This window comes from Ranitomeya variabilis, chromosome 3 (genome assembly GCF_051348905.1).
Source record: "Ranitomeya variabilis isolate aRanVar5 chromosome 3, aRanVar5.hap1, whole genome shotgun sequence".
NCBI classification, from domain to species: Eukaryota; Metazoa; Chordata; class Amphibia; order Anura; family Dendrobatidae; genus Ranitomeya; species Ranitomeya variabilis.
In genome coordinates this window covers 771,033,748-771,061,580 of record NC_135234.1, presented here as the reverse complement: position 1 = coordinate 771,061,580, position 27,833 = coordinate 771,033,748, and the positions used below count along the sequence as shown (strand labels likewise).

Sequence of the window (27,833 nt, the reverse complement as noted above, 5' to 3'; positions counted from 1 at the left end):
GAGGGGAACGACAAATGACAGGAGGGGAACGACAAATGACAGGAGGGGGGGGGAACGACAAATGACAGGGGGGGGGGAACGACAAATGACCGGGGGGGGAACGACAAATGACAGGGGGGGGACGACAAATGACAGGGGGAGGGGAACGACAAATGACAGGAGGGGAACGACAAATGACAGGAGGGGAACGACAAATGACAGGAGGGGGGAACGACAAATGACGGGGGGGGGGAACGACAAATGACAGGGGGGGACGACAAATGACAGGGGGGGGACGACAAATGACAGGGGGGGGGGAACGACAAATGACAGGAGGGAAAAGAAATGACAGGAGGGGAACGACAAATGACAGGAGGGGAACGACAAATGACAGGAGGGAAAAGAAATGACAGGAGGGGAACGACAAATGACAGGAGGGGAACGACAAATGACAGGAGGGGAACGACAAATGACAGGAGGGGAACGACAAATGACAGGAGGGGAACGACAAATGACAGGAGGGGAACGACAAATGACAGGAGGGGAACGACAAATGACAGGAGGGGAACGACAAATGACAGGAGGGGAACGACAAATGACAGGAGGGGAACGACAAATGACAGGAGGGGAACGACAAAAATGACAGGAGGGGAACGACAAAAATGACAGGAGGGGAACGACAAAAATGACAGGAGGGGAACGACAAAAATGACAGGAGGGGGAACGACAAAAATGACAGGAGGGGGAACGACAAAAATGACAGGAGGGGAACGACAAAAGACTGAAGGGAAAGACAAATGACAGAAGCCCCTTCCATCAAACACCTTAGATTCTGTAATCACTATTGGCTGCAGCATCTTCTGGGGAGGGATCAGAGACCACCCCACCCCTTACAGACTCCCGATATGTGCCCAGATGCCAAAGGCTGTTAGCATCACCCAGGGTATCAGGACGGCAGCGCAAGGCTCAGCAATATGCACCAGATGTCATGAAAGGGGTTAATTTCTTTACAGTGTGCATGAAAAGGGGTTGGGAATACTGAAGACCCCCTATATGGGGTCAGTCACTGACCTATAGATTCCTCAAAGGCAAACAGGACGGTCTTCCTCTGCTCCAGGAGGGTCTTCACTCGGTTCCCGATCCATTTAAACCCCGGCAGCGTCTCCTGTAAGAGAAGAGAGCACACTACTGGAACCTGCGCCCACTCCACAGCGGCGCCCCACTCCACTCCACTCCACAGCGGCGCCCCACTCCACTCCACTCCACTCCACAGCGGCGCCCCACTCCACTCCACTCCACTCCACAGCGGCGCCCCACTCCACTCCACTCCACAGCGGCGCCCCACTCCACTCCACTCCACAGCGGCGCCCCACTCCACTCCACTCCACTCCACAGCGGCGCCCCACTCCACTCCACTCCACTCCACAGCGGCGCCCCACTCCACTCCACTCCACTCCACAGCGGCGCCCCACTCCACTCCACTCCACTCCACAGCGGCGCCCCACTCCACTCCACTCCACTCCACAGCGGCGCCCCACTCCACTCCACTCCACTCCACAGCGGCGCCCCACTCCACTCCACTCCACTCCACAGCGGCGCCCCACTCCACTCCACTCCACTCCACAGCGGCGCCCCACTCCACTCCACTCCACTCCACAGCGGCGCCCCACTCCACTCCACTCCACTCCACAGCGGCGCCCCACTCCACTCCACAGCGGCGCCCCACTCCACTCCACTCCACTCCACAGCGGCGCCCCACTCCACTCCACTCCACTCCACAGCGGCGCCCCACTCCACTCCACTCCACTCCACAGCGGCGCCCCACTCCACTCCACTCCACAGCGGCGCCCCACTCCACTCCACTCCACAGCGGCGCCCCACTCCACTCCACAGCGGCGCCCCACTCCACTCCACAGCGGCGCCCCACTCCACTCCACAGCGGCGCCCCACTCCACTCCACAGCGGCGCCCCACTCCACTCCACAGCGGCGCCCCACTCCACTCCACAGCGGCGCCCCACTCCACTCCACAGCGGCGCCCCACTCCACTCCACAGCGGCGCCCCACTCCACTCCACAGCGGCGCCCCACTCCACTCCACAGCGGCGCCCCACTCCACAGCGGCGCCCCACTCCACTCCACAGCGGCGCCCCACTCCACTCCACAGCGGCGCCCCACTCCACTCCACAGCGGCGCCCCACTCCACTCCACAGCGGCGCCCCACTCCACTCCACAGCGGCGCCCCACTCCACTCCACAGCGGCGCCCCACTCCACTCCACAGCGGCGCCCCACTCCACTCCACAGCGGCGCCCCACTCCACTCCACAGCGGCGCCCCACTCCACTCCACAGCGGCGCCCCACTCCACTCCACAGCGGCGCCCCACTCCACTCCACAGCGGCGCCCCACTCCACTCCACAGCGGCGCCCCACTCCACTCCACAGCGGCGCCCCACTCCACTCCACAGCGGCGCCCCACTCCACTCCACAGCGGCGCCCCACTCCACTCCACAGCGGCGCCCCACTCCACTCCACAGCGGCGCCCCACTCCACTCCACAGCGGCGCCCCACTCCACTCCACAGCGGCGCCCCACTCCACTCCACAGCGGCGCCCCACTCCACTCCACAGCGGCGCCCCACTCCACTCCACAGCGGCGCCCCACTCCACTCCACAGCGGCGCCCCACTCCACTCCACAGCGGCGCCCCACTCCACTCCACAGCGGCGCCCCACTCCACTCCACAGCGGCGCCCCACTCCACTCCACAGCGGCGCCCCACTCCACTCCACAGCGGCGCCCCACTCCACTCCACAGCGGCGCCCCACTCCACTCCACAGCGGCGCCCCACTCCACTCCACAGCGGCGCCCCACTCCACTCCACAGCGGCGCCCCACTCCACTCCACAGCGGCGCCCCACTCCACTCCACAGCGGCGCCCCACTCCACTCCACAGCGGCGCCCCACTCCACTCCACAGCGGCGCCCCACTCCACTCCACAGCGGCGCCCCACTCCACTCCACAGCGGCGCCCCACTCCACTAACTCAGACTCAACGTCTCATCGATTTTTGAGTTCTGTTGCAGTCAATGAATGAAGCCCCTGTAGAATCCTCCCGGCTGGGGGTTTGTTACAATTGTACGCAGTTTGGACAATTCTCTGTTGAGGAAAAACACATCAGAGGCACAAATCTCTCCCCAGGAGTCCGGGGTCCACCGTACCAAACCCCCATCTGCGAGCAGCGTCTGATGGGATTGTGAGAACGGTGAGAAAGAAAAAGTCACATTCCATCATCCCCCCCAACACAACGTGACACCTTCCTGCTGACGGTCTCCACACCATTACACACCTCATACTGGAATCCCTCTTTGTCGGCCACCGCCCGCAGGATGGAGGAAGAGACGGCGGTGCCCAGCATGTGAACCTCCTGCACCGTGGATGTCGGGCCGGACTTGTCCCAGCAGAAAAACGTCCACCACCCGAGGAGAGCGGCCAGCTCGTTCCCGGAGAACACCCTCCAGCTACCCCTGAGGAGACGTGCCGGTCAGTCAATGGTTAACAAGTCCCTTCCTCCCAGCTCATGCACCACAATCAGGAGGTCACGGTATAAAGGTGGGCTGCTTACGGATCTCGACATTCGGCCACGGCCAATCGGTCGGCATCGGGGTCTGTGGCCAGCACCAACCGGGCGCCCTCCTTCTCGGCCAACCGGAGAGACAGCTCCTAGGACGAGCAGAGCGCACGGCGTTACTTGGTTATGGGGCGGAGCCATACCGGTCCCTAGAAAAGCAGGGTAGACGACCTGTGCAGTGGGTGCGGCAAGGATCACAGGGGGGGGGGTGACACCGATCACAGGGGGGGCGGCGGCACTGATCACAGGAGGGACGGCGGCACTGATCACATGGGGGGTTATTTACCAGCACGCACTCGCCTTCCTCAGGGTTCGGACATCTCACGGTTGTAAAGTTGGGGTCTGGGTCCTTCTGCTCGGGGACGGGAATCGGAGGGTTAAAGCCAAAGACATTGAAGGCCGCCTGGACGTAATCGTGGCCGACGCCGTGGAAGGACGTGTGGACGAACCGCAGCCGCGTCTTCTGGTTCAGCTCCCTGCGGATCACACGCGGGTCAGAGATAAGGGCCCCGTCTCATATATAAGGGCCGAGTCACACGAGCAGCGGGTACCTGTGGAAGCAGAGCGTCCGGAGGTCCGCCATGTAGCTGTCGGTGATCACCTGCAGGGGGTCCCTCATGAGCGGGCTGGTGTCGGCCATGTTCACGCTCCAGGAGTCCGCCCAGGGCTCCGGGTGCTGCTCCACACACTTTAGGATCTCACGGTCATGGGGCGCGGTGATCTGGGCGCCGTTCTCCCAATACACCTAAGAAATAAAAAATAAAAAAAACATTTGTTATCGCTGCGTTTGTCAAAGTCTGATCAAAATATAATATAAACAAAATCCAATCAGTATAAAGAGCAATGAGAATAAAAGACGCCGGAATTCTGTTCTTTCAGCAACAACACAAAGAAAATGTAACAAGAGGCGATGAAAACATTGGATCTACCCTGAAGTGCTATAAAAAAAACATCAACTCGGAGCACAAACAATAATCCCCCACCCGACCCAGACCCCACATTACGGCTCTTGGGAAATGGCAACAAGATTATTTTTTTTTTATTATTATTTTTTTTATACATTTCTGATTTTTTTTGCACCACTTCAGTGAAAAACTCCATGTTTGGTATACAGAGATTTTTTTTTCACACTTTCCAGTAAATCACATGGACTGTGACTATGGGGACGAAAAAATAGAAACAAAAGAAGTTATGGCTCTTGGAGTTAAAGAAAGAGAAAAAATGGCCCGTTCAGGAAGGGGTTAATACAGTTCTTTTCCTCTCGGTCGCAGCACCTTAGAGGACGGGGTCTCCAGGTTTAGGCCGAGAGCTCTGTGATTACACATAGTGCAGCACTCGGCCCAGTGTTACTCTATGGGGCCGCTCATATCTGCGATTGGCAGCGAGACTCGGCTCACTCGCACCAATACAAGCCTATGGGTGTGAGTGACACATCGCGCTGCACTCTGATATCACCCGAGTGCAGTGCGCCGACGCCGGCAGCAGAGGAAATGGAGAAATTACCTTCTCAGTCTCCTTCATACCTGTGCTGCAATTCCCTGATGCGAGAGGATGGGAGCACCGAGCACTGACACTCAGCTAACGATCACAGCAGAGCAGGAGCTGAGGGTCATCAGCATCTCGCATCCGATGCCATACGCTGGTGTGACTCCGGCCTTACCCCCATCATCAGCCAAAATGATCAGAGACACTAAGGGGAGAAGGATCTGGTAGAGGATCTGAGACACGTCAAACTCTGGGTCACAGGGCGAGTATATTTAGGAGACTATGAGGGGCACATTATACCATATGGAGCACTACCATGGAGCATGTTATTGCATGGAGGACTATGTGGGGCCATTATACTACATGGAGCACTATGTGGTTCCATTATACTGTATGGAGGACTATGTGGGGCCATTATACTGTATGGAGCACTATGTGGAGCACATGTTATTGCATGGAGGACTGTGGGGCCATTATACTACATGAAGCACTATGTGGGGCCATTATACTGCATGGAGCACTATGTGGGGACCCATTCTACTGCATGGAGCACTATGTGGGGCCATTATACTGTATGGAGCACTATGTGGGGCCATTATACTGTATGGAGCATTATGTGGGGCCATTATACTGTATGGAGCATTATGTGGGGCCATTATACTGTATGGAGCACTATGTGGGGCCATTATACTGTATGGAGCACTATGTGGGGCTGTGAAGGGACAAATTAAGAAAGATTCTCCATTTTGTGCTTTTCGACTCCATTTTGCTGTTCTAAGATAAATTTTGTTACTAGGCTAAAGTTTACAGCTGTTATGAGACCTTGATTGTTGCAATCTAGACAGGACATGAGACTGAGGGTGCAGTGTTCTACGAGACTTTGACGTACAGACTGTTCCTGTATTCTTATAGGTTAAGAACTGTGAGCGTGTTCTTATGCTGATTGGTTGAAGTATAATTTCTATGACTATGAAAAGTCATACACAATAAATGGGGGCCCGGAGATCTGCTTGATCGCCCCCAGAGACACACGTCTCCGTCTGGTCATTTTCAGTTGCCGGCAACGCCCTGTAGATTAATTTGGAAATCACTGAGTAAACCGTGAAGGATCACTTTAGATCCTCCCTCAACAGTTGGCGCCCGAAAACGTGGGGCCCAAAACAGGAACGCCTCCGCCCCCCGGAGGACAACAAGACAAAGGACCCTCGGACCGGACGCAGGCACTGGAAAATTGGGACTGATCATCCCCCACAACAACTGCGGTAAGTTGGCAGTTATACTGTTTAGACTGACCGTTGGTGTGGTTTTCCTGTGTTTGTGCTGCAAAGAGGATCTGAGGTTTGTCCCCGATGGTGGGGTGATTCTTGGGTGGAATCATATAGAGGTGTAGTACCGTTGGGAGCCCAGTGCTCGAACCGTACCTCATAAGGGACGGACACGCCGGATTGACCAGTGATGTAATTCTCTTTACAGTCAAAATATCCTGAATTCCTGATCACTGTTAGAATCAGGCGCGGTGAGGTGATCGAAGATGGGTAAGATGCGTAACTCAGGAATATATAAATATATATGAGTATTTCCAGAGGTGTCCGGAGGGAAAGTCTGAGACGCCCTCCTCCTTTCGCTGAGTACCGCGTTTTTGGGTTGTCCCAGAGGGGGACAGGTAGACCCAGTGGAACAAAACTAATATGGCCGCTCTGGTATTGTGCACAACTAACTAAGGATATTTAGCTCTAAAGGAGAATCAGTTTCCGTGGAAGAAGACGACTTTGAATTTGTGTGATGAATCTGATACTGTTAGCCCAAAGACGGGGAAAGGAATCTGTCAGGAATGCAGGAAAATATTCTCAATCATTGTTTTTTCTAAGGTGGTCTGGCATGTGAATTGTGTGATGAAGGTTTTGTAGAAATTAATTAAGTCTGAGAACTGCTGTATTCTGTTTCTGTGTGAAATTTCTAAGATACCAGATGGGATGGGTCAAACAGCTGCGTTATTGCTTTCTTCTTTCTGTGCTGAGGAATGCTGCGATTTTCTTATCTCTGCTGTGTCTCTGGTATGGAGGGGGCACGTAGCTGCGATTTCTCTGTATTTTCTTGGTGTAGTACGCGCTGGGAGATCTGTGTTTTCTTTAAAGCAACAATATCGTTTTGCAGTACAAAGAAATATTGTAAGTTGAAGCTGGAAGTTGAAAGTGAAATATGGTCCCTCCCCAGGAAATTAAGCCTCTACTCCCGACTGTAAGCCCTATGCCCCTTAACCCCAAGGCACTAATATATCCTGGACTGCTGAGAAGTTCTATGGGCGTCTTATGGTAGTATTTAAAGATCTGGGATTCTCATTGTAACAAAAAGCCCATTCACACCTTTTTGTGGCAGCTTTAATGTCCGGCCTTAAATCTGAATTGAAAGAGGCAATAATGTCAGTTAGACCCGATATTGAGACTTCCACTCCGGATGATGCATTAAAAGTAGTAAAAAAAAAAAAAGGTTTTCAGAACTTAGCCCATTCTGCATCAGCAGGGAAATCAAAAGGTTAAACCAGTAGCCGCAGCGAATCCTGCTCCAATCTCAGCCCCCCCACAGTTACAAGGACGCAGCTCTGTTCCTTATCAGTGGCCCAAGTAACAGACTCCAGCTCCTGCCCTCCTCCCATACACAAATCCAGTCTCATACTCCAATATCCCTTTTAACCCTATGTCTGGGAATCTCACTCCCCAGCCCCGCCATGTCAATTCTCAGATCAAGAGCTTGTTTTAATTAGAGTAGATGGCAGACCCAATAAATATACTCTTACAAAACCCTGTGGGTGCTTTCCTTGAGGTTACTGCTCAGTTCCTAATCTCTCCCGTATGTCCGTTAAATTTACTGGGGGCAGATTTATTATCACTGTTCCGCTACAGAATGCAATTCCAAGATGATGGTCAGATGGTCCTTACGTTATATAACCCCTATGCAGATGAACACAATGTGGATGATCTTTTGTTGTGTGCACGAACAGAGCAGCAAGCCATTGCTGCCACTGTTAGCCTCCTCAAGTATCTGGCAGATCTGAACTGTCGGGTTTCGGCCTCGAAACTTCGGTTCTGCCTTGGTCAAGTGATATTTGAGTCACTGTCTCCTTCAGGGTGTCAGACACCTCTCAAAAGAAAGAAAAATAGCCTTCAGCTCCCTTCCTTTTCCAAAAGATGAGACTGAACTCCAGCGTTTTCTTGGACTATGTACTTATTGTCGTCAGTGGATACCGGACGCATCCCGTATAATGCAACCTCTCTACAATGCCCTGAAAGACGGTTTAAGATGTGCTGATGATTTTGGCAGATTCCACACTGGATAGGCTGTTACTACGGAAGATACTGTAGTGCACGCAGCTGCACTCCCTCCCTCACTGTCAGCACAAGAAGCAGAACTTCAGGCACTGTCTACTGCATGTGTTCTGACCAAAGACAGGCGGGCTAATATTTACACGGACTCACAGTATGCATTTGGTATTGCTCATGATTTCGAAGCCCTATGGGTCAATCGAGGGTTTATTACCACCGCCGGGACTCCAGTGAAGAATGCTGAAGCTGTTAAAACCCTCATGGACTCAATCAAATTACCTACCCAGGTGGCCATTATCAAAATTAAGGTGCACAGTCCTAGGAACAGTCCACAGACTGTTGGTAACGCCTTTGCAGATATGCAAGCAAAAGCTGCTGCTCTCCTACCCGTTGAACTGACCATACCAACTCTGGTGACCACACGCTCTCAGCGTAAACAGTTACAAGAAACACTGAATCTACAGGAACCTGATGATCCACGACAGACTGAGGTTTTCTGTCGGACCCCGCGAGACCGCTTAATGAAGATGCAGAGAATGTCTCCAAAGGAAGAAGTGAAGCAGTGGAAGGCTGATGGAGCATGTATGGACAATGGTCTCTGGAAAAAGGACCAACTTGTGTGTCTCCCTAAGCGGATGTACCCTGCTATTGCCACGTGGGCACATGGGCCCACACATCGAGGAAAAAACAGGCCCTAGACCTCGTACAAAAATTCTACTGGGCTCCATGTATTTCTACAGTCCTGACAGCACTCAACCGTGCATGTAACATCTGTCAGACCTGCAATCCCGGTCAACTTCAACCTGTACCCCTGAAGCACCTTGCTAAGCCCGACTATCCTTTCCAAAGGCTCCAGGTGGACCACATCACGTTGCCTAAGTCTGGAAGGTATGAATATTGTCTGGTGGTTGTCGACATGTTCTCCAGTTGGCCGGAAGCATTCCCCGTTACCAACATGACTGCAAAGACTACAGCGAAGAAACTGGTGATGGAAGTCATATGCAGATATGGTGTTCCAGAAGTCGTCGAAAGTGACCAAGGCCCGGCCTTTTCTTCTCATGTGTATCAGGAGGTTCTGACAATGCTTGGATCCACTGTAGCCCTCCATACTCCGTACTATCCACAATCTAGTGGGAAAGTTGAGAGGCTGAACGGCACACTGAAGGGACAATTGACCAAAATGATGCAGGAGACTACGGCTCCATGGCCAGAGCTCCTACCCATTGTACTGTACCACATTCGTACTACCCCTAAGGCAAAACATGGCCTGTCCCCATATGAGATATTGTTTGGTGCTAGGCCCTCAGTTGCAAATTTCCAGTCTCAGTAGTTATCAGAAGAAACTGACCGTACTGTTCAATATGTTATTCAGCTTAGTAGAAATCTTGCTAACACCCATGTTTTAGTTTCTTCTTCCCTTCCAGATTCAGCAGAATCCGACACTTGTCACAATTTAAAGTTTGGTGGTTTCGTGGTCGTGAAAAGCCATGTCAGAAAATATGGACTAGAACCCTTGTATGATGGTCCCTACCAAGTCCTCAGTATCACTCCTATGTCAGTAAAGCTGGAAGGAAGGCCGACGTGGATCCACGTATCGCACTGCAAGCTGGTCAAACAGACTAGTAGCAAATAAGGGGGCATAATGTTTTGGTTTTTCGCATTTTCTATATTATTATTGGTAACCGTATGGGATAGCCTAAATTCCCCAATATCCTTGAATAATAAGTTTGTACAATATCATGAAAGATTAGTAGTACAGATGGGTATAGCCAATAAAATTGTCAGTTCTATTTTCATTTACCCTATGATTACACAAATGTGGGATAAATTGCTTAGGGCCACAGACTATCTAGATGATCAAATTTGGGATATATTGGATATACTTAATACTACTGTTGCTGTCCAAAACCAACTTATCATAGTCGCTCACAGATTAATATAATAAAGACAATGACCGTAATAAGGACAGTTGGTGGGCAGACAGACACCTTCTCCTTTCTTAATCCAGCCAATTGGTTTGAGGGACCTGGGGGCTGGATAGCTGAAATCTTGTAAAGTTTGTTATATATTGTTGCCTTTATCCTTGTCATGTATGTAATACTAAAACTTGTTCTTTGGTGTATTTCTGTATGTATTAGGAAATTCTGCACTAAGACAACTAATGATGAAACCAAAAGCGTTGTCACCCCTGCTCTTCTCTACAGCGATTTCACAAAGTTACCTGATGAAGATGTTGAAGCCAAGCGCATGGCTATCCTCAAAAGATCCCCACCACTGTTAATAATTGTTATTCGTAAATTCTAGTATACAGGGGGGACGGGTACGCCGCAACAGCCATGGCTGGTAACAAGGCATCAGCCATGTGAAGACCAGTACCCCTCGAGCTTATAGCTTGGGATAGTACCTCTGATGCTGGACATTAACAAAATTTATCTAGGGGGGAATGTGAAGGGACAAATTAAGAAAGATTCTCCATTTTGTGCTTTTCGACTCCATTTTGCTGTTCTAAGATACATTTTGTTACTAAGCTAAAGTTTACAGCTGTTATGAGACCTTGATTGTTGCAATCTAGACACGACATGAGACAGAATGTATTGTTCTACGAGACTTTGACACACAGACTGTTCCTGCATTCTTATAGGTTAAGAACTGTGAGCGTGTTCTTATGCTGATTGGTTGAAGTATAATTTCTATGACAATGAAAAGTCATACACAATAAACGGGGGCACAGAGATCTGCTTGATCCCCCCCCCAAACAGACACACCCGTCTCCGTCTGGTCATTTTCAGTTGCCGGCAGCGCCCTGTAGATTAATTTGGAGATCACTGAGTTAACCGTGAAGGATCACTTTAGATCCTCCCTCAACAGGGCCATTATACTGTATGGAGCACTATGTGGGGCCATATTACTGTATGGAGCACTATGTGGGGTCATTATACTGTATGGAGCACTATGTGGGGCCATATTACTGTATGGAGCACTATGTGGGGCCATATAACTGTATGGAGCACTATGTGAGGCCATTAAACTGTATGAAGGACTATGTGAGGCCATTTCACTGTATGGAGCACTTTTTTGTGGCCATTATACTGTATGGAGGACTATGTGTGGCCATTATACTGTATGGAGGACTATGTGAAGCCATTATACTGTATGGAGGATTTTGTGAGGCCATTATACTGTATGGAGGCCTATGAGGCCATACTGTATGGAGGACTATGAGAGGCCATTATACTGTATGGAGGACCATGAGAGGCCATTATACTGTACTAGCTATTGAACCCATTCTACACCCAGGTGGCGAGCATTTATATTGGTATATGGTCCCCATCCTGTCATGTGCTGCTCCCATCCTGCGCCCCCATTTTAATCAGTGATGGCGGTATTGAGTCGAAAGTGGCTGCCTTGCTCCACAGACGTGTGTTATATATTCTTTAGAAAGTTACTTGGTAGCTTTGCTGACGTATTGTATAGTGTAGATATTCTTACACATGCTCCTGATATCTGTAACAAAATCATTAATGTGGACGGAAATGCCACGACATCATGAGAGGGCGGGATTGTGACACAGTAATCGGCGCCAACGCAGTCCGCGCTGCAGTGTCTCTTCAGATGTATGTAAGTAACGTTATGAGTGAGGCATCGTGTCCACCGTGTCCCCACGACCCCTGATTCCAGCCCAAAAATGTCCCTCTCCTCCCTGAATCGGCGTCTGCGCAGTCCGCGCTTTCCGGCGCCATTTTCTTGAAGACACACTGCAGTATCCAAGAAAATGGCGCCAGAAAGTGCAGACTGCGCAGGTGCCGATTCCGGGAGCAGGGGGACATTCATGCGCCGGAATCAGGGGGCGTAAGTAATTGCTGTGGCATGACCTGCTGTAACATCATGAAGGCGGGATCGTGTCCACCGTGTCCCCACGCCCCCTGATTCCGGGAGCAGGGGGACATTTATGGGCCGGAATCAGGGGGCGTGGGCACACTGTGGGGGTGGAAACTAAGTGATATGGGCGGGATTGTGACACAGATTTCGGCGCCAGCGCAGTCAGCGCTTTCCAGCGCCATTTTTTCTTGAATACGGACTCTGTGTCTATAATCTAACGCTAGGAGCTTGCGCAGTCTATAAAGGCTTCGGACAGAGTGACGCTCCTACCGTTATATTATAGTTGGAGGACTATGAGAGGCCATTATACTGTATGGAGGACTATGAGAGACCATTATACTGTATGGAAAACTGTGAGGCCATTATACTGTACGAGCACTATGTGGGGCCATTGTACTGTATGGAGGAATATTTGGGGCCATTATAATGTATGAAGCACTATGCGGGGCCATTATACTGTATGGAGGGCTATGTGCGGTCCATTATACTGTATGGAGGACTATGAGGCCATTATAATGTATGGAGGAATATGTGAGGCCATTATACTGTATGGAGGAATATGTGGGGCCATTATACTGTATGGAGGGCTATGTAGGACCATTACACTGTATGGAGCACGATGTGGGGCCATTATACTGTATGGAGGGCTTTGTGGGGATTATAGTTGGGGAATTATACTGTGATGGGACACCACTTTTTGTAGGGGGGATTGATGGCGGGGCTACAGTAGGGGCATCATACCGTGCGTGCAGAAGAATTCATTGTGGGGAAATTATACTGTGTTTGGGGGCACTTTTGTTAGCATCATACTTTATTATTCAGGGTTTTTTATCCTTTGTTATTACATGCATAAATTAGGCCATTAGACCGTATGTTTTATACATAACATTATATTCTGCTAATATTTTATTCTAAGGTCTTGTAATACTTAAAATGTACTTTGTTCGTAGGACGACCCCTTTAAGCTGGTTTCCATATAAAAGAGTTAATCTTTATATTTGATAAGGAAAAGCTTCCTCACTTGTAGAGACTTCTTGTGATAACTATCAGGGGTGGCCGCGGCTTTGTCCTCGTGTATTGGAGCATGACGTCCCGGCTCTAGCAGGTAGGATCTTGCTGTTCCGCCGGTATCTTGCACCCGTTCCCTCCATTATTTTTAATGGGGAAAAAGGCGGGGGTTTGAATTGTGCTTTTGTTTCATATATAAACTTGTTTTTACTGCATTTAATAGTCCCCTCAGGGGAGATGAAGCTATGATGATCCGATCGCTCGTGCTACAAATAAAACATCAGCCCTGCTATGTATAGGGAAAATCAATATCCCTCGGGGTCTTCAGCAGACCCCCAACTATCATGGCAATCCATCGGCCCCCCGCAATCACGTCACAGGTGTCAATTCCTGTGATCTGAAGATCTCGCCTGCGGGCGGCCGTGGTCAGATACCGTCCTACGATAAGGTTTCTGTGGGCTCTCAGCTGTACCTGTGCGCACGTGATCGGGTACAGCATCTTATCCATCCGCACAGGCTCGAAAAATGTATGTAAAAATAATAAAAATATATATATATATATATATATATATATATATATATATATATATATATATATATATATATATATATATATATATATATATACATACATATATCTCTCGCTTTGATTTATGTTACGCAGCTCTGGATGTGACTGGAGAAGGAGATGCAACTGTAAATGCAGCTCTAGATGTGAGTGGAGTAGAAGAAATGACTGAGTGCAGCTCTGGATGTGACTGGAGCTTTCTGCTGGTGCCCCGGTGATCCGTGTGCAGCAGTTGTACATGTTGGGGGTAGTACTCCTGTAATCCCTGTGCAGAAGTTGTACATGTTGGGAGTAGTACTCCTGTGATCCCTGTGCAGTAGTTGTACATGTTGGGGGTAGTACCCCTGTGATCCATGTGCAGCAGTTGTACATGTTGGAGGTAGTACTCCTGTAATCCCTGTGCAGTAGTTGTACATGTTGGGGGTAGTACTCCTGTAATCCCTGTGCAGAAGTTGTACATGTTGGGAGTAGTACTCCTGTGATCCCTGTGCAGTAGTTGTACATGTTGGGGGTAGTACCCCTGTGATCCCTGTGCAGCAGTTGTACATGTTGGGGGTAGTACTCCTGTGATCCCTGTGCAGTAGTTGTACATGTTGGGGGTAGTACTCCGCACTCACCTTGTAGCCGTTGTCCTCCTTGCGGTTGTGAGACGCTGTGATCATGACTCCGGCCACGGCCCGCAGCTTCTGGACGGCGTACGGCTGCAGGGGAAGAGAGAAATCATTACTCACAGGGAAGCCGTAACCCATGCTGAGGCCGGGCTGAGATTAGTGGCAGCTCTTTATACCGCTGCCGCTCATCGGTGCAGCAGAATGAGCCAAAACCAAGCACAGACTGCAGCAGTGAGAGTCTGCACCGCTACTATGTAGGAGAATGGGGGTAGTAATACAGGCCTCGGTCATCTCCCACATGTCCCCCCAGACTCTGGTACTCACCACAAACGGCGTGGGGACGTATCTGGAGAAGAGGTAGACCTGCACCCCCCGGCTGAGGAGCGCGGCCGCTGCCAGCTTAGCCAGTCTGAAACAGAGGAGGTCACAGCACACGTCAGACCTGACAGACGGCAGTGTAAAGCATGGGGGACGGACAGAGCAGCTTAATGACACAGGAGGTGGATTGTAGACTAGCAAATGTTCATTTTCTCTTACCCTCTACTGATCAGGAGTCCAATCACATCCAGAGCTGCATTCAGCTAGCAGAATAGGGATTGCAGCTCTGGTGGTGACTGGAGTATGAGACAAGTATTGCAGTGCTGCAGTGTAGTATATGGGGGATACAGGCGATGCCTGCCATTATACGACATGCTTGGCCCCAGGGCCCCTTCCTTACCTCTGGCTGCTGCAGTCGCTGCTGACTTGTGCCCGCGTGTCGTAACCGATGACGAGGCCTCGGCGCTGCAGATCCAGGAAGCTTCTATCTAGATAGTGGAACATTCCCTGTAAGAACAGAACCTAGTCAGGACCTAAGACCTGACGGCCTGCGCACCCCCAACACCTGCCGACCCGGGCGCCCCAACACCTGCCGGCCTGCGCACCCCCAACACCTGCCGGCTTGCGCACCGCCAACACCTGCCGACCCACGCGCCCATCCCGGATCTGCCGGACTGTGTGCCTCCAACATCTGCTGGCCTGTGCAAAACACCTGCCGACGCAAGCCCACCCCAGATCTGCTAACCAACGCGCCCCCAACACCTGCCGGGTCCGGCGCGCCCACTCCAGACCTGCTGGCCGTGTACCATGGGGTCCCCCAAGTGTGCACCAGTGACAGGATGGTGCACGGGAGAGCTGGAGCCTAGATTCCCAGCATCATTATTGGGCTTCTGCAGCTCCCACTAGATAAAAGCAAACTATTGTGAAGGGTCTGGAGAGGAGGCTGGGGGACCCCACTACTCCACATGTCCTCCGGGGTTATAGGGTATCTGATAGGAGCGGACGGAAGCGATTCGCCAGGATGGTGAAGGTTTTACCAAACACAGAAATGGATCCAGCAGGAACAAACGACTGCTCGCCTCCTCCCCTGCACATAGCGGTGATTTCAGCCCGTGCACACAGTGCCTCCTGCTCGCCGCCTCCTCCCCTGCACACAGCGGTGATATCAGCCCATGCACACAGTGCCTCCTGCTCGCCTCCTCCCCTGCACATAGCAGTGATATCAGCCCGTGCACACAGTGCCTCCTGCTCGCCTCCTCCCCTGCACGTAGCAGTGATTTCAGCCCGTGCACACAGTGCCTCCTGCTCGCCTCCTCCCCTGCACATAGCAGTGATATCAGCCCGTGCACACAGTGCCTCCTGCTTGCCGCCTCCTCCCCTGCACATAGCAGTGATTTCAGCCCGTGCACACAGTGCCTCCTGCTTGCCGCCTCCTCCCCTGCACATAGCAGTGATTTCAGCCCGTGCACAGTGCCTCCTGCTCGCCTCCTCCTCCCCTGCACATAGCAGTGATTTCAGCCCGTGCACACAGTGCCTCCTGCTCGCCTCCTCCTCCCCTGCACATAGCAGTGATTTCAGCCTGTGCACACAGTGCCTCCTGCTCCCCGCCTCCTCCCCTGCACATAGCAGTGATTTCAGCCCGTGCACACTGTGCCTCCTGCTCGCCTCCTCCCCCCCTGCACATAGCAGTGATTTCAGCCCGTGCACACAGTGCCTCCTGCTCGCCTCCTCCTCCCCTGCACATAGCAGTGATTTCAGCCTGTGCACACAGTGCCTCCTGCTCGCCGCCTCCTCCCCTGCACATAGCAGTGATTTCAGCCCGTGCACACAGTGCCTCCTGCTCGCCTCCTCCCCTGCACATAGCAGTGATTTCAGCCCATGCACACAGTGCCTCCTGCTCGCCTCCTCCTCCCCTGCACATAGCAGTGATTTCAGCCCGTGCACACAGTGCCTCCTGCTCGCCTCCTCCTCCCCTGCACATAGCAGTGATTTCAGCCCGTGCACACAGTGCCTCCTGCTCGCCTCCTCCTCCCCTGCACACAGCAGTGATTTCAGCCCGTGCACACAGTGCCTCCTGCTCGCCTCCTCCTCCCCTGCACATAGCGGTGATATCAGCCCGTGCACACAGTGCCCCCTGCTCGCCTCTTCCTCCCCTGCACATAGCAGTGATTTCAGCCCGTGCACACAGTGCCCCCTGCTCGCCTCTTCCTCCCCTGCACATAGCAGTGATTTCAGCCCGTGCACACAGTGCCTCCTGCTCGCCTCCTCCTCCCCTGCACACAGCAGTGATTTCAGCCCGTGCACACAGTGCCTCCTGCTCGCCTCCTCCTCCCCTGCACATAGCGGTGATATCAGCCCGTGCACACAGTGCCCCCTGCTCGCCTCTTCCTCCCCTGCACATAGCAGTGATTTCAGCCCGTGCACACAGTGCCCCCTGCTCATAGCAGTGATTTCAGCCCGTGCACACAGTGCCTCCTGCTCGCCTCCTCCTCCCCTGCACACAGCAGTGATTTCAGCCCGTGCACACAGTGCCTCCTGCTCGTCCTCTCGTCGCCCCTCAGCTTGTTTGGGAAGGTCAAATGCTAAATATAAGCTGCGTTATCAGTGCAGCGCGGAGCGAGGACAGAGCGGCCCTGGACAAGTCGCAGAGCGTCATCTCCACATTGTGTAATCCCCAGCACAGGACGGGCGGCGCGGACCACACACGTGACCTCACACTAGAATATTACGACTACTACCCCCAGTGTCTGCACCATGTGCCTTCTCCACTCTCAGCATGCTCAGAAGAACACAGAGGAGACGGACCAAGCTCAGGCCCTTAAGTGCAATGACAATGAAGTCTTTTTGAATAGAAAGTGGAGCTTTCTGCTTGCTGCCCGTGAATAGCAGTCTGCACCCGACACGACTCGCGCACCCACCTGCGTGGTCTGTATGATGGTCAGGTCGTTGATCCTGGAGAATCCGGCCCCCATGGCGGAGCGCAGCCCAGCTGTGCCGAACGACATCCGGGAGCACAGCCGATCCCGCAGCTCCTTGTTCTTCCCGTCCTGGAGCAGCGCCTCAATCTGCCCTCTGGTTTTGGGGTTCTATCAAGAGAAGAAACATAAAGGGAGTCACTGTCAGATGATACCCAAAAATTATAGAGATACCCCGCTATCTGATGAGGGAGCCCACAGCCAGCCACGATATGGGTCCACGATATGTAACGTGCTGCGCCTCCTCCCCATCACACCACAACAAGACTAATACTGCAGCCGCATATCCCTCCTCCCCATCACATTAAAATGGATATTATAACCTCCATACAGACGTATTATAAGACTCCACCCCAGAGCACAACCTCTATTCAGGAGTGTAAGACTCCACCCCAGAGCACAAGCTCTATACAGGAGCATAAGACTCCACCCCCGAGCACCACCTCTATTCAGGAGTTTAAGACTCCACCCCCGAGCACAACCTCTATTCAGGAGTTTAAGACTCCACCCCTGAGCACAACCTCTATACAGGAGTATAAGACTCCACCCCCGAGCACAACCTCTATACAGGACTATAAGACTCCACCCCCGAGCACAACCTCTATACAGGAGTATAAGACTCCACCCCCGAGCACAACCTCTATGCAGGAGTATAAGACTCCACCCCCGAGCACAACCTCTATACAGGAGTATAAGACTCCACCCCCGAGCACAACCTCTATACAGGACTATAAGACTCCACCCCCGAGCACCACCTCTATACAGGAGTATAAGACTTCACCCCAGAGAACAACCTCTATACAGGCGTATAAGACTTCACCCCAGAGCACAACCTCTATACAGGAGTATAAGACTTCACCCCAGAGCACAACTTCTATACAGGAGTATAAGACTTCACCCCAGAGCACAACCTCTATACAGGAGTATAAGACTCCACCCCCGAGCACCACCTCTATACAGGAGTATAAGACTCCACCCCAGAGCACAACCTCTATACAGGAGTATAAGACTCCACCCGCCCACAACTTCTATACAGGAGTATAAGACTCCACCCCTGAGCACAACCTCTATAACGGCTATAAGACTCCACCCCCGGTCAAAACCTCTATACAGGAGTATGACTTCACCCCAGAGCACAACCTCTATACAGGAGTATAAGACTTCACCCCAGAGCACAACTTCTATACAGGAGTATAAGACTTCACCCCAGAGCACAACCTCTATACAGGAGTATAAGACTCCACCCCAGAGCACAACCTCTATACAGGAGTATAAGACTCCACCCGCCCACAACTTCTATACAGGAGTATAAGACTCCACCCCTGAGCACAACCTCTATAAGGGCTATAAGACTCCACCCCCGGTCAAAACCTCTATACAAGAGTATTAGAAGATGCAATAAATGCCCTGAGAAAAACCTTTATAAGGAGTATTAAATAAAAAAATAAAAACAACAAGTACAGCCTCCACATACTGTAACAAAGATCCCACTCCCAAGATAAGTCTTCAGACAGGTGCATAAGAAAACTCCACCTCAAGTGTAATCTCTATACAAAAGTATTATAGACCCTAACCTGAAGCAGAACTTCTATGAGGAAGAATTAAGGCCAACCCAATATAGCCTCCACTTAGGTGGCAAAAATAAGATCCCACCTCAATGTATAACAAGATCCACCACTCCCGAGTGGTCTCTCAAAAGGAGTATCGTAAATGACTCTCCGGCCTCAATAAAAATGTAAAAAAAAAAAAAAAGGCCATCATCCCTGCGTATAACCTCCAAGTTGAAACAAAGACGACTAAAATCTCATTCTGAATAAAGCCTCCACCCCGGTATATAACAAGACCCCTCTCCTGGGTACAGCCTACAGGCATGTCTGTATTACACCACCACAGCTGAGTACAGCCTCCATACACATGTACAGAACAAGGCCTCACTTACAAGTACAGCTCCCATATTGGTGAATTGTAAGATCCAACCCCCGAGTACAGCCTCCATCCAGGTGTATCATAAGAAGATCCCACCCCCGAGTACAGCCTCCATCCAGGTGTATCATAAGAAAATCCCACCCCGGATATAGCCTCCATCCAGGTGTATTATAAGATCACCCCACCAAGTACAGCCTCCATCCAGGTGTATCATAAGAATTTACCCCCGAGTACAGCCTCCCTTCCAGGTGTATTATAAGATTCCACCCCCAAGTACAGCCTCCATCCAGGTGTATAAGTTCCCACCCACGAGTACGGCCTCCATCCAGGTGAATTATTAGAAGACCCCACCCCGAAGTACAAACTAAATACAGGAATAGCACAGCCTCACACCATATTACATCCTCCATATGGAAGTAACATGACCTCACCCCTGAGTGCAGCCTCCATAAAGGGTATAACAAGATACCACCCCCCGAGTAAATCCTACATTTAAGAGAATAGAGATAAGACTGGGTGGATCAGGGAAATGTGGTAGGTACAGCATACCTCTACTTCAGCAAAGCATTTGATCTCATACTATCCTCATTGAAAAAATGGTCAAGAATGGGATAAACAAGGCTACGGTTAGGTGGATTCATAACTGGCTCAGTGATCGTACTCAAAGATTGGTCATAAATGGCTGCACATCCAGTTGGAAGAGTGTTTCAAGCGAGACCACAAGACTGTCCTGGCCCCAGTGTTGTTTAACATTTTTATGAATTATTCAGATTAAGTTATTGATGGTAAACTGATCAAATTTGTTGATGACACAAAGCTAGGAGGGATAGCTAACACTACAGAAGACCGAGAAAGGATTCAGAAAGATCTAAACGACCTGTAGGCAGCAACTAAGGCTACTTTCACACTAGCGTCGTGCACTGCACGTCGCAATGCGACGTGCCGACGCAACGACGCTAGCGTTGAAACAACGGGGGCAGCGGATGCAGTTTTTCGATGCATCCGCTGCCCCACTGTAAGGTCCGGGGAGGAGGGGCGGAGTTTCGGCCGCGCATGCGCGGTTGGAAATGGCGGACACGACGCACAAAAAAAGTTACATGTAGCTTTTTTTGTGCCGACGGTCTGCCAAAACACGATTCATCCGTCGCACGACGGATGCAACGTGTGGCAATCCGTCGCTAATGCAAGTCAATAGAGAAAAAACGCATCCTGCAAGCACTTTTGCAGGATGCGCTTTTTCTCCAAAACGACACATTGCAACGGAGGCCAAACAACGCTAGTGTGAAAGTAGCCTTACAGAATGGTATTTAACAGGGGGAAATGCAAGATTCTACATCTGGGCAAGAAAAATGAAAAAAAGCATATACAGAATGGGAGGAATAGAACTAAGCAACAGCACGTGTGAAAAAGACTTGGGTATAGTAATAGATCACAGACTCACATGAGTCAACAGTGTGATGCAGCAGCTAAAAAGGCAAACACAGCTCTAGGATGTAATAGGAGAAGCGTAGAGTCTAGTCATTATCCCCCTCTACTACTTCTTGGTCAGACCTCATCTGGGTCCAGTTCTGGGCCCCACATTACAAAATAGACATTGAAAATCTGGAGCAAGTTCAGAGAAGAGCAACAAGAATGGTGAGCGGACTGTAAAGTATGTCCTATGAGGAGCGGTTAAAGGATCTGGGAATGTTTAGCTTGTAAGAAAGTAGACCAAGAGGAGACTTAATAGCCATCTACAAATATCTGAAGGGCTGTCACAGTGTAGAAGGATCATCAATATTCTCATTTGCACATGAAAACACGAGAAGCAATGGAATGAAACAGAAAGGGAGAAGATACAGATTAGATATTAGAAACAACTTTTTGACAGTGAGGGTGATCAATTAGTGGAACAGGCGGCCACGAGAGGTGGTGAGTTCTCCATCAATGGAAGCCTTCAGAGGCTGGACAGACATCTATCGGAGATGGTTTAGTGACTCCAGCATTGAGCACAGGGTTGGACACGAGGACCCAGGAGGTCCCTTCCATCTCTAGAATCCTATGAAGACCCTGCCCTGAGTACAGCCTGGATCCAGATTAATAACAGGACCCCACTTCCCTGAGTATAGCCTCCATACAGATATTTAACAGCAACACAACACCTCCATGTACAGCCTCCGTTCATGTATATAACAAAACCTCACACCGCATACAGCCTCAATACAGATGTATAATAAGACCCGCCCCCGAGTCCAGCCTCCACACAGGTGTATAAGCCTCCACCCCCGACTACAGCCTCCACACAGGCGTATAAGCCTCCACCCCCAACTACAGCCTCCACACAGGCGTATAAGCCTCCACCCCCGACTACAGCCTCCACACAGGCGTATAAGCCCCCACCCCCAACTACAGCCTCCACACAGGCGTATAAGCCTCCACCCCTGACTACAGCCTCCACACAGGCGTATAAGCCTCCACCCCCGACTACAGCCTCCACACAGGCGTATAAGCCCCCACCCCCAACTACAGCCTCCACACAGGCGTATAAGCCTCTACCCCCGACTACAGCCTCCACACAGGTGTATAAGCCTCTACCCCCGACTACAGCCTCCACACAGGCGTATAAGCCTCTACCCCCGACTACAGCCTCCACACAGGTGTATAAGCCTCCACCTCCGACTACAGCCTCCACACAGGTGTATAAGCCTCCACCTCCGACTACAGCCTCCACACAGGCGTATAAGCCCCCACCCCCGACTACAGCCTCCACACAGGCGTATAAGCCCCCACCCCCGACTACAGCCTCCACCCCCGACTACAGCCTCCACACAGGCGTATAAGCCCCCACCCCCGACTACAGCCTCCACACAGGTGTATAAGCCCCCACCCCCGACTACAGCCTCCACACAGGCGTATAAGCCCCCACCTCCGACTACAGCCTCCACACAGGTGTATAAGCCTCCACCCCCGACTACAGCCTCCACACAGGTGTATAAGCCCCCACCCCCGACTACAGCCTCCACACAGGCGTATAAGCCCCCACCCCCGACTACAGCCTCCACCCCTGACTACAGCCTCCACACAGGCGTATAAGCCCCACCCCCGACTACAGCCTCCACACAGGCGTATAAGCCTCCACCCCCGACTACAGCCTCCACACAGGCGTATAAGCCTCCACCCCCGACTACAGCCTCCACACAGGCGTATAAGCCTCCACCCCCGACTACAGCCTCCACACAGGCGTATAAGCCCCCACCCCCGACTACAGCCTCCACACAGACGTATAAGCCTCCACCCCTGACTACAGCCTCCACACAGGCGTATAAGCCTCCACCCCCGACTACAGCCTCCACACAGGCGTATAAACCGCCACCCCCAACTACAGCCTCCACACAGGCGTATAAGCCTCTACCCCCGACTACAGCCTCCACACAGGCGTATAAGCCTCTACCCCCGACTACAGCCTCCACACAGGCGTATAAGCCTCTACCCCCGACTACAGCCTCCACACAGGTGTATAAGCCTCCACCTCCGACTACAGCCTCCACACAGGTGTATACGCCCCCACCCCCGACTACAGCCTCCACACAGGCGTATAAGCCCCCACCCCCGACTACAGCCTCCACACAGGCGTATAAGCCCCCACCCCCGACTACAGCCTCCACCCCCGACTACAGCCTCCACCCCCGACTACAGCCTCCACCCCCGACTACAGCCTCCACCCCCGACTACAGCCTCCACCCCCGACTACAGCCTCCACCCCCGACTACAGCCTCCACACAGGCGTATAAGCCCCCACCCCCGACTACAGCCTCCACACAGGTGTATAAGCCCCCACCCCCGACTACAGCCTCCACACAGGCGTATAAGCCCCCACCTCCGACTACAGCCTCCACACAGGTGTATAAGCCTCCACCCCCGACTACAGCCTCCACACAGGCGTATAAGCCCCCACCCCCGACTACAGCCTCCACACAGGCGTATAAGCCCCCACCCCCGACTACAGCCTCCACCCCTGACTACAGCCTCCACACAGGCGTATAAGCCCCCACCCCCGACTACAGCCTCCACACAGGCGTATAAGCCCCACCCCCGACTACAGCCTCCACACAGGCGTATAAGCCTCCACCCCCGACTACAGCCTCCACACAGGCGTATAAGCCCCCACCCCCGACTACAGCCTCCACACAGGTGTATAAGCCCTCACCCCCGACTACAGCCTCCACACAGGCGTATAAGCCTCCACCCCCGACTACAGCCTCCACACAGGCGTATAAGCCCCCACCCCCGACTACAGCCTCCTCACAGGTGTATAAGCCCTCACCCCCGACTACAGCCTCCACACAGGCGTATAAGCCCCCACCCCCGACTACAGCCTCCACACAGGCGTATAAGCCCCCACCCGACTACAGCCTCCACACAGGTGTATAAGCCCCCACCCCTGACTACAGCCTCCACCCCCGACTACAGCCTCCACACAGGCGTATAAGCCCCCACCCCCGACTACAGCCTCCACACAGGCGTATAAGCCCCCACCCCCGACTACAGCCTCCACACAGGCGTATAAGCCCCCGACTACAGCCTCCACACAGGCGTATAAGCCCCCACCCCCGACTACAGCCTCCACACAGGCGTATAAGCCCCCACCCCCGACTACAGCCTCCACACAGGCGTATAAGCCCCCGCCCCCGACTACAGCCTCCACACAGGCGTATAAGCCCCCGCCCCCGACTACAGCCTCCACACAGGCGTATAAGCCCCCGCCCCCGACTACAGCCTCCACACAGGCGTATAAGCCCCCGCCCCCGACTACAGCCTCCACACAGGCGTATAAGCCCCCACCCCCGACTACAGCCTCCACACAGGCGTATAAGCCCCCGCCCCCGACTACAGCCTCCACACAGGCGTATAAGCCCCCGCCCCCGACTACAGCCTCCACACAGGCGTATAAGCCCCCGCCCCCGACTACAGCCTCCACACAGGCGTATAAGCCCCCACCCCCTGACTACAGCCTCCACACAGGCGTATAAGCCCCCGCCCCCGACTACAGCCTCCACACAGGCGTATAAGCCCCCGCCCCCGACTACAGCCTCCACACAGGTGTATAAGCCCCCGCCCCCGACTACAGCCTCCACACAGGTGTATAAGCCCCCACCCCCAACTACAGCCTCCACACAGGCGTATAAGCCTCTACCCCCGACTACAGCCTCCACACAGGTGTATAAGCCCCCGCCCCCGACTACAGCCTCCACACAGGCGTATAAGCCTCTACCCCCGACTACAGCCTCCACACAGGTGTATAAGCCCCCGCCCCCGACTACAGCCTCCACACAGGTGTATAAGCCCCCACCCCCGACTACAGCCTCCACACAGGCGTATAAGCCTGTACCCCCGACTACAGCCTCCACACAGGCGTATAAGCCCCCACCCCCGACTACAGCCTCCACACAGGTGTATAAGCCCCCGACTACAGCCTCCACACAGGTGTATAAGCCCCCACCCCCGACTACAGCCTCCACACAGGCGTATAAGCCCCCACCCCCGACTACAGCCTCCACACAGGTGTATAAGCCCCCGACTACAGCCTCCACACAGGCGTATAAGCCCCCACCCCCGACTACAGCCTCCACACAGGTGTATAAGCCCCCGCCCCCGACTACAGCCTCCACACAGGCGTATAAGCCTCTACCCCCGACTACAGCCTCCACACAGGTGTATAAGCCCCCGCCCCCGACTACAGCCTCCACACAGGTGTATAAGCCCCCACCCCCGACTACAGCCTCCACACAGGCGTATAAGCCTGTACCCCCGACTACAGCCTCCACACAGGCGTATAAGCCCCCACCCCCGACTACAGCCTCCACACAGGTGTATAAGCCCCCGACTACAGCCTCCACACAGGTGTATAAGCCCCCACCCCCGACTACAGCCTCCACACAGGCGTATAAGCCCCCACCCCCGACTACAGCCTCCACACAGGTGTATAAGCCCCCGACTACAGCCTCCACACAGGCGTATAAGCCCCCACCCCCGACTACAGCCTCCACACAGGCGTATAAGCCCCCACCCCCGACTACAGCCTCCACACAGGCGTATAAGCCCCCGCCCCCGACTACAGCCTCCACACAGGCGTATAAGCCTCCACCCCCGACTACAGCCTCCACCCCCGACTACAGCCTCCACACAGGCGTATAAGCCCCCACCCCCGACTACAGCCTCCACACAGGTGTATAAGCCTCCACCCGAGTACGTACATATATTACACACTCACTGTAGTCATATACCACACGCTCCTCCCCATATACACTGACACGACATTGTATACAGGTAAATACATACACGAATTCTAATAATAATAACAACGCATTATACACGTTTTCTCATATACATAACTGCTGTACAACTACAACTCCCAGCATGACCTCCCATACATATAACAGGCTGCCCCCGGGCGCGCCTCCTCCAGCACAGCGCCCGCACATAGCGCCCATCACTTATGTAACCCCATCTGTCACCTTATCCCACTGCAGCCACCGCCATACTGCCGCGTCCAGCTCGGCGTCCCCGGTGGGGCTGGGGATGAGCAGGTTGCAGTTGACGTCGCCGCTCCCGTCCTCCATCCTCTCTCCCGGTCCCGCTACTCCCGCTCAACCCAGAGCAAGCAGCGGACTGCGCCACAGCCAAAGAGAAGCCCCGCGCATGCGCCGAGCCCGGCTCTCTCACGCAGCCACAAAACTCTACTGAGCATGCGCCCAGCTCGATTCCCACACTATACCGAGTACGCATGCGTGAGTGAACATCTGCTCTGGCAACAGCGGCGCACGAGCTGATCACGCTTCCTAAACTGTCTGTGCGCAAGCGTCGTGTGACAGCGCACGATGTTGGCGCATGCGCGGAATTAGCAGTGAGGGAGGGAGGATAATTCTACATTTCCCGTTGTCACCAAGATGAAGCCGTTGCCAGGCAACGAGAAGTTTCTGCGTTTTATCAGTGGAGGGGTTGTTATGTCGGGGCTGTTATCTGCTGGTGCAACATGGAACATTCCTAAAAGATGATTGATAGGATTAACCCTTCAGGTCCAGGCCATTAAAAAAAAAGGTTTCTTTTTTTTTCCTCCCGTTCTTCCGGGATCCATCACTTTTTTTTATTATTATTATTTTTCTATTAATAAAAGTGGCAGAAAAAATCCAAATGTGACAAAATGATGAAAAAACCCACAATTCCTACATTTTGGTTTTAGTTTATTTTTCACAGTGTTCTCTGAGCAGTAACGGGACCCGGTGACACGATTCTGCCGGTCAGGACCGTACGCCGGAATATTAGTAGTATGATGATGATGATGAATATCTAAAATGTAAACTTTTCATATCCATAGTCTGATCCCCCGAGCGCCCCCCGAGCGCGGCCGTTTGTCCCATTTTTGCTTTGGCATTGGGTTCTGTTCGTTTTTTATTTTATGGAGAATTTTCTTTATGGGTTATTTACATTTCTATTGTGAATTATCCGACTTTTGTGGAAGCAATTGGGGTTTTATTTTTGATTATTTCTTTATTTTAAACTGGGGAAAAATGATCGCTTATCAACTTTTAACCCCTTAGTAACCAGGCCAATTTTTACAATTCTGGCCTCTGTCCCTTTATGAGGTTATAACTCTGAAAAGCTTCAACAGATCCCGCTGATTCTGAGAATGTTTTCTCTTGACATATTGTACTTCAAGATAGTGGTAAAAAGCTCCTGTTAGGGCGCACGTCGGGGCTCAGAAGGGAAGGAGCGCCATTTGACTTTTTGAACACAAAATTGGCTGGAATCAATGGTGGAGCCATGTAGTGTTTGGAGACCCCTGATGTGCCTAAACAGTGGAAACCCCTCAATTCTAACTCCAACACACCCCTAATCCCAACCCTAACTACAACCCTAACCCCAACACACACCTAACCCTAATCCCAACCATAACCCTATCCACAACCCTAACCCCAACACACCCCTAATCCCAACCCTAACCCTATCCACAACCCTAACCCAAACACACCCCTAATCCCAACCATAACCCTAACCCAAACACACCCCTAACCCTAATCCCAACCATAACCCTATCCACAACCCTAACCCCAACACACCCCTAATCCCAACCCTAACCCTATCCACAACCCTAACCCAAACACACC

General features: G+C 52.4%; 1 protein-coding gene across 2 annotated transcripts in view; it reads right to left on the bottom strand.

Moving 5' to 3' along the window:
- PGM2L1 (phosphoglucomutase 2 like 1) overlaps positions 1–26,481 on the bottom strand; it is a 36,700-nt gene extending 10,219 nt beyond the window's left edge. The window contains exons 1-10 of one of the 2 annotated variants that reach the window (XR_013224147.1): positions 26,184–26,414; positions 17,707–17,874; positions 15,189–15,295; positions 14,795–14,879; positions 14,477–14,560; positions 4,151–4,344; positions 3,886–4,075; positions 3,594–3,691; positions 3,318–3,495; positions 1,051–1,144 (exon numbers count right to left, since the gene is read on the bottom strand). Coding sequence is in view for 1 of the 2 variants with exons in the window: in XM_077298832.1 (XP_077154947.1) it covers positions 1,051–1,144; positions 3,318–3,495; positions 3,594–3,691; positions 3,886–4,075; positions 4,151–4,344; positions 14,477–14,560; positions 14,795–14,879; positions 15,189–15,295; positions 17,707–17,874; positions 26,184–26,288 (1,303 nt within the window). In the remaining variant the exon portion in view is untranslated. Of the gene's footprint in view, positions 1–1,050; positions 1,145–3,317; positions 3,496–3,593; positions 3,692–3,885; positions 4,076–4,150; positions 4,345–14,476; positions 14,561–14,794; positions 14,880–15,188; positions 15,296–17,706; positions 17,875–26,183 lie in introns of both variants that reach the window. The other variant, XM_077298832.1, reaches the window with a different exon arrangement.
- Between the last annotated feature and the right edge of the window lie 1,352 nt (positions 26,482–27,833).